The 8,063-nt window shown below is 34.4% G+C and overlaps 1 protein-coding gene across 1 annotated transcript; it reads right to left on the bottom strand.

Annotated features, from left to right (window-relative positions):
• Positions 1 to 5,700: 5,700 nt before the first annotated feature.
• On the bottom strand, positions 5,701 to 7,987 carry LOC136814814 (uncharacterized). The gene is made up of 2 exons (XM_067071241.1): positions 7,730 to 7,987; positions 5,701 to 6,619 (listed from the first exon to the last, which is right to left on the bottom strand). Exons 1-2 carry the CDS (start codon positions 7,944 to 7,946, stop codon positions 5,892 to 5,894), a joined length of 945 nt encoding a protein of 314 aa, XP_066927342.1. The 5' UTR covers positions 7,947 to 7,987; the 3' UTR covers positions 5,701 to 5,891.
• Positions 7,988 to 8,063: the final 76 nt, after the last annotated feature.

The following is an 8,063-nucleotide window of genomic DNA, read 5'->3' as shown; positions in this document are numbered from 1 at the left end:
CATACACAAACACTTTTCTACTTAATCACATGTTGAAACTCGATATTTTTTTACTGACACCATGTTTTCAATTCTTTTATTGCCTGAAAATCGTTTTTTAGTATGAAAAATACCATCAAAATAGGCCTTTTCATAAATTACATCACGAACATCACTTGCCTCGTTTTAAAATTATTGCCAAGGTGATTCACTCCCAGCGGATTTTATTAAAACTACTTTTTATTTATAAAAAAATCATTTAATGTCTCAAGGGACATAATCACCATAGTAATTGTTTGAATACGAGGCAAGTGATGTTCGTGACGTAATTTATGAAAAGGTCTATTTATCTCGGTCAGAAAACTACAGTGTTTTCATATCAGCACTGGAAAAACTACCATATTACATTGTGAAGCCTAAAGCTGAGCGCTTATCGCTTAAAAAGAGTCCCTGAGAAAGGAGGAAATGTAATAAACTAAATTAGAAATCTTAATACGATCTTTTTTACTCTCTCTGTATGTGGTCCATAGTAATGACACTGATTAATGGATAATGCATAAATGACCCTAATTAGTCATTTTGAATAACAATTTTCGAGATTAGATCTGTCTTAACACAAAACCATTATGAGCGTCATCAAAATTAAAAGATTTAAAGAAGACCCTTGTAGTGCACTCTATCAAGAGTACACCCTTGTAGTGCATTTGAGGCTCTCGAAAAACCTACCCTTAAGGGCGGAACATGCCGTGTGGATCGGACGAATGCATTTTATGGGTCAAAATGAATTTTATGCACATTTTGTTTCAATTGTTAATACAATATATGGCCCCCGAAACGGAGACGGCCCCCAAAGCGGAGGTCATCATTAAAATGAGAATTTTGACATGTAGATTTATCAGAATTAAACAATTTTTGTTTATTTTGAAAGAATGATGGTTATACTTAAAAATGAGCATGTTTTTGATGGTTTGTGACAGATTCAAAATAACATATTTGCGTCTAAAGGAAATATTTTAAAACCAAAATGAGATAAAAATTGCATATAACTCACTCTAGCTTGGATAGTGAAAATAAGTTATGAAAATGGGGTATAGGAAACTTTCTACACCTAATGCCTTTCAGAAAATGCAGATACATCTGTGACTTTAGAGGATGGGTAAAAGATATAGCATCTTAAAGGTCAACCAGTATTTTGGGGTCCTAGAACCAGCATTGATAAAACCGAAAATTCTAAATATGAGAAACTATTGGAATTCCATTCCTATCAGCTTGAAATAATAGTTTATAACAAAAAATCAATATTACATATAAAATTTTTCGCTAAATCAGCAAAAACGGCAAATTCTGTAATTTTTTTGCAAAATATAGGAGAAAAATATCAGTTAAGCTGTTTTTCTAAAATTTTCACAGCTTATTCCATAAATGAATGGAACTATTTTCAAAAGAGATTGGTTTTCAGAAACTTGATTAAGACGTTGTTAAATCAAAATTGTAATTTTGAAAATTTCTCAATTTTCAGTTTGGACTTTGCATCATCGAATTTCTTGAAATATTTTATAAAAATCATAAATTTTACATCTATCGGGTCGTAAATTTAGGGGAAAACAAAAATATGTTCATAGTTTCTCCCCTTATTACCACTGGGCTTAATAATTTGATTTTAACCACACCTACGTTTTGGGGGCCCCAAACCTCCGTTTTGACAACCAGGGGTATACTGTAAAAATTTTATCAAACTAATTTGTGCCCAAAACCCTCTAAATCACATTTCAAAACTATGTAAACATTTTGTATTCATATCTTAAAGATATCTCGAGAAATCGCTAAAATTGCAAACCTCCGTTTTGGGGGCCATTAGATAAAAGCTACCTACCTTTAAACGATTGAAAAATATTTTTGAAATTTAAAGTTTTGAAAAATAACTTCTTGGAAATAAAGTAGAAATGTTAAAGTTTTTCATGCAGCAAAAATTTTTGTAAAACTTTCCTCTAGATTCGAGAGAAATTTTAAATTTGATCGCCGTTTTGGGGGCCACATACTGTAAATTGTAATGTAAAACCTTTCGACAATATTTTGAACTAGAACCAGGGATATGTTATAGCGGAGCTGGATGAAGGACGAGAATTCCTTAGCGGATTGCTTCTTTGTCTTTTCTATTGTAAACTGTTCATAATAGAAATCCATCTCTGTCCCCTTGAGTGTTCTGTTTTTAGAAGAAAAATGAATCAGAAAAAGTATTCATGCAGTACGTTTGCACATATTTTGCTATGATGTTCCCACTTTTCATCAAAATAATATTTGTAGAAGATCCCAAAAGCTTCCTGAAAATTGTTGAAACTCGATATTTTTTCCAGACACCATGCTGTAGCTTTCAATTCTAATATTGGCTAAAAGCCGGAACTATCTATTCTGTTATGTTACACCCCCCATTCTCAAAAATTCATAAAGTGCTACTTTTATAAGGAGAGTAAACGTTTTAATGAAATCCTCTAATTTGTGCCCAAAACCCTCTACCTTAAAGGAAGAAATTTTGGCGGGAATTTAATTTGGCGGATGGCCAAAAAAGTTTTTTTATAGGGAATTTAATTTGGCGGATGGACGAAAAAACTAAATTTGGCGGGAATTTAATTTGGCGGTCCCTTAAAAATTTAACCTTAAGATGGCGTCAAAACAGCGAAAAAATAGCAAAAACAACTTAAAAGAGATCATATTTTCAAAATGTTTAATTTTGCGGGAATTTAATTTGGCGGATGGCGGAAAAAATAAATTTTGGTGGGAACTTAATTTGGCGGATTTCATTCAAATCCGCCAAATCCGCCAAATTTTCTTTCCGCCAAAATTTTTCCTTTAAGGTAAATCACATTTCAAAACTATGTAAAAATTTTGTTTTCATATCTTAAAGATATCTCGAGAAATCGCTAAAATTGCAAACCTCCGTTTTGGGGGCCATTAGAAAAAAGCTACCTATCTTTAAGCGATTGAAAAATATTTTTGAACTATCTATTCTGTTATGTTACACCACCCATTCTCAAAAATTCATAAAGTGCTACTTTTATAAGTAGAGTAAACGTTTTAATGAAATCCTCTGAGAAATGAATTACCATTTAAAAACGAGGTAAGCGTTACTCATGATGTAATTTATGAAGAGGTCCATAATTGCCCGAAAACTGTTTTCAGTATGAAAAATACCATCAAAATTCATCTTTCTCAAAAAACTACAGTGAGCTCATTAAAGCACTGGAAAAAGTACCATATTACAATTTGAAGTCTAAAGCTGAGCGCTTAAAAAAGTTCCTGAGAAAGGAGGAAATGTAATAAACTAAATTAGGTTCTTAATACAATATTCTTTTTCTTGTAAATACAAAATCCTTTTATAACTCTGTATGCGGTCCATAGTAATGACACTGATTGACGGATAATAATGGACGTACATTAATTAGTAAAGTCATTTCTATTTGAATCAGTTTTTTGAGTTTCTATCTTTCTTAACACAAAAGAATTTGAGGGGAGAGGGAAAGAGGCCCCACCAGTTTCTCAATTCCAAAAAAACAAAACCCTTACAGTGCATTTTAAGGGTCTCGAAAAACCTACACGTAAGACCGTGGGTCGGACCATAGAAGTGCCCCGCCCCCCCTCGGACGCTCAACTTTCACTGGAATACTTTTGTGATGACGTACGTTGTTTGACATCAATAAATGAATACGTTTTTTATGAGCATGATAAAAACTTTTTAAAGATTTTATCAATTTTTGTTGGAGGTGGGGAAAGTGATTCTTTTCTTTCATTCTGTTGTGTTAGCAAATTGAGAAAGAGTGTGATTAATTACGTGCGTCCCGTGCCCTCGTGCCCTCGTGGGTCGTGCCTTCGTGCCTCGTGCGTCCCGTGCCCTCGTGCCTTCGTGCCCTCGTGGGTCCCGAAAAAAATTACGTGGGTTCCGAAAAAAAATACGTGGGTCCAAAAAAAAAGTACGTGGGTCCTAAAAAAAATTACGTGGGTTCAAAAAAAAAATACGTGAGTCCCGAAAAAAATTACGTGGGTAGTTCGTGGGTCCCAAAAAAAATTACGTGGGTAGTTCGTGGGTCCCGAAAAAAATTACGTGGGTAGTTCGTGGGTCCAAAAAAATCTCGTGGGTAGTTCGTGGGTCTGAAAGAAAATCTCGTGGGTACAGTTCGTGGGTCCGAAAAACATATACTTGGCATCCCAGAATTATTATAGAAAATTTGGTTAAGTTGAGGTGCGAAAAGTCGATGGTTCGATGCCACGAAGGGCTTTGTATAAATTTGTCGAAAACTTTTTACAAAATCTTGTAAACACAAACGATTAGGCTCGCTATGGTCAGAGCCCTTAAATTTATCTGTTATGTCAACAGATGCAGAAAAATTTATTTTCGGGTTATTTAACCGAACTATTCAGGTTTTTATTACTAGCAAGTAGCTGTCGCTAAGAATGCCCTGCAGAGCTTCCTTTCGAAATATCCCTAAGTAAGCAAAATAACGCATATGTAGATTTTAAATTCGTTTAATCGATAAAATTTAAGTCGGAGGAAGAAAGCTTGGTTTCAACTTTACTTTTGAGATGACATGCGATAGACGGTCGCTCACATCTCAAAAAGAGAAGTTATTGCTCACATGTTATCACAGTGGAAACGCCAAAAATTCTGAAATTGATTTGACACTTATAATAAAAATAAATATGCTCATCTTTTTCGCCATACTTTGTTTACTTAGTTTGTAAGACCTAATTACAGAAAGGCATATTGCCTTCAATCAAGAGTTATTGATTTGATTCTTATAAAGTAGATGCTTATAATAAAAATAAATATGCTCATCTTTTTCGCCATCTTTTGTTTACTTTGTAAGAACTAATTACCGAAAGGCATATTGCCTTCAATCAAGAGTTATTGATTTGATTCTTATAAAGTACCAAGTAGCAACAAAAGAGATATCGCGCGCGAACATTTTTGAACCGCGGCGGCCCGCTCAGAATCGGAAGAAACAAGATGAATCTGAACATGAATATTTTTCTGGCGAGCAAGTCCGCTACGTGAAGCAACAAAAGCCCCTGCGGGGCAATAAGAGATGGATATAGTGTTAATTATAAGAACTTTCTGAAATAGGCAGGGATTTTTCAATATTTAATTGAAGTTTGGCATTAGAAATCCTCTCATATCTCAAGCATCACACTGGAATACAACTTGAAATTTTGCACAAAGACAGTCTGATAGTGCCATGTTTCCCTAGTATAAAAATTTTTAATATTCAATGTCAATTAATTTTGGAAATTTGTATTCGAAAATGGTGTTTTCATTTTGGCGAGATCGTATGTTGTCTCAAAGTATAGCTTTAAGGAGAACAATATCCGATTAAACTCTCAAATTTATCCCAACAAACTCTCCAAAAAAGATTCCGCACAATTACAAGGACACGCGTGACTACTGAACCCACGAAATCATTTTCTGGACCCACAAAATCAAATCTTCAGGACCCACGTAATTTTTTTTAGGACCCACGTAATTTTTTTTCAGGACCCACGTAATTTTTTTCAGGACCCACGTAATTTTTTTCAGGACCCACGTAACTTTTTTCAGGACCCACGAACTACCCACGAGGGCACGAAGGCACGAGGGCACGGGACGCACGAGTCACGAAGGCACGACCCACGAGGGCACGAGGGCACGGGACGCACGTAATTAATCACACTCATTGAGAAATATACGTTAATAATTGATGAACTTAATGAGCACATAAACCACATTCTTCTAGAATAGGTAAGCAAGTGAATGATAAAAAAAAATTTATCATGCTTATAAAAACGTGATATATAATATTCAGGTAATAAAAAAGATATGTTAATCTATTCTATATTTTTACCATTTGTCGAAGCAAAATACTTGACGTGAAGTTAAGTAAGGTTTATATGACCTCAATATCTTTGTTTGAAACTACTTTTCTGATGGTCACTTTCTGTAAAAAGGGTTCAATATCCATTCTAACGATTAACCATTCGATGATTTTTAGGATGCTGAAAGGCAAAGACAAAACCACTAACCAAGGATGCTTTTCTAGAAGCTCTTCAAGACCAGGGGAATGTAGATTCATGACAATGTTTCTGTCAATGTTGATTCCATCCACTTTGATTATGCGTTTTGTTTCGATCACACCATATCGACACATTTCAGGTAACTCGTCCAAAAGATTTTGAACATGTCGTTGATATGATTTTTCTGTTTCCTCGTCATCAAATTGAATATCTAATTCAATCTTTTGAATATTCTGCTCCTTTTCAATATTCTTAAACAAAACAACCAGGCTCAAATCAATCCAATGTTTATATTTGTAAGTCTTATTTTCTCTCCAAATAATTTTTCTTGTTTTACAAAATTTCCAGATCGGTTTTGGTTCTCTCACTTCACAATTTGTTATAACTTCAGGCGCTGCTCGTATATTTTGTTTGATTTTGTCTTCCCAAGCAATCTTTCTTTCATAGCTTCCTCCAAAAGTTAATCTTAAACTGTCATCACGATATAGCATAATGGCTGCAATAACTGTGTGACCGAATGACAACACAGCCCATGCTCCGAAAATAGATTTTATAATGGACGAGTCAATACAAAGGGTTCCAAGCAAAGCCAAATAAAACTCTAAAACAGAGAGAAAAGAAGTTTTATATTATACCTATATGAATCTGCCCTATATCCACAACCAGTCAGCAACATTATACGGAAATAGTAAGTATTAGCTTAACGGGAAATATTTCCCGAACAAGAAACTGGAAATTTTCCGAAAACATCTTTAGTTTCCAAATTGGATAAGAAACAAGATTCTTGTTTGAGATAATTGGATTTAAGCACTCCGGAAATGGTACTAAAGATAAGGCAAATAACTCATCGTCTTTGTTGAATATATGAATAAGGAGAGTATTTTCTTCTCAATACCATTTTTGTCTATTTTTTTCACTGATTCGGCAGATACTTCCCAGAGATGAATGCGTGGTCAAAAATCGAAATAAAATTTGTTACTTTAATGGGATAAACTTTTGTGGGGATTGAATTTCGCGGTTGGGCCTATTTGCAAAAATCAAAAATCTTGTAGGGACTTAATTTCGTGGGTGGCACTATTGTGTGTCAATATTTTCACGATTTTGTGACTTTAATTGTCAAATCATACATGTAGGTTGTTAAAATAAACATCAGTTGCGCCTCTTTGATGCAAGTAACCATTCAAAAAGTATTTATTTGACATATCTTGAGGTTTGCTTAGAAATATTTCGCAGATGAGGCCCTTCTAAATTTCCATTGGGACTTGATTTCGCGGATTTTTGCGGATGACAGCCAAATCCGCGAAATCCACGAAATTTAATCCCTGCGAAAGTTCATCCCATTAAAGTAGACCTGGAGTTTATTTCTTTTTTCAGATATAACGTTTTGGGAACTAAATTTCACTATGGTAGCTCTAGCCGATTCGATATAATGTTGCTGACTGATCAATTCAAAAGTGTAAAATGAACTAAAGGTCCTTGCAAACTTCAATTCAGTCCTCTCAGTAAAATTAAGAAGTTTTGCAAGCGGCTTTGGAACCCAGATTAAGGTCTTTAGCATCATGCACATAGCCTTCTTCCTGAGGACAATGAACAATAAATATTTTGGGAGCCTAAAAAATGCAGTGAATCTAAAGCTGCATCTGGTAACATTTACTTTTAGGAGCGTTATAATAATGAAAAGATTAAACAGGGAAACTTTATGTATACTTACGCCCTTGCAGGAACTTCAAACGTTCCCATTTTAAATTAGTTTCGTGGCGACAAGAAAATGCAAAGACTCCATCAACTAAATGGAACACAATATACACTCCAGTGACGAAACATGCTTCAGCAGGGTTGTGAATATATCCAAAAAATCCGCCATTAACAATAACAATAACCAAAACAAGAAAAGCAACACCATAATATACAGATAAAAAGTTGGACATTTTTACTGTCCCTTTTGCGTGCCTGTTCTATTAAAATGCAATTCAAGTAATATATCAATCATAAACAGAAAAGAAAAGCCTTATATGATTGATATAAGTACTGAAAGTAGGAAATAT

The sequence above is a fragment of the Clytia hemisphaerica genome, unplaced genomic scaffold (assembly GCF_902728285.1).
Source record: "Clytia hemisphaerica strain Z4C2 unplaced genomic scaffold, Clytia hemisphaerica genome assembly, whole genome shotgun sequence".
Lineage (NCBI taxonomy): Eukaryota > Metazoa > Cnidaria > Hydrozoa > Leptothecata > Clytiidae > Clytia > Clytia hemisphaerica.
The sequence above is the reverse complement of the archived record's forward strand: the minus strand, read 5'-3'. Positions and strand labels throughout refer to the sequence as shown.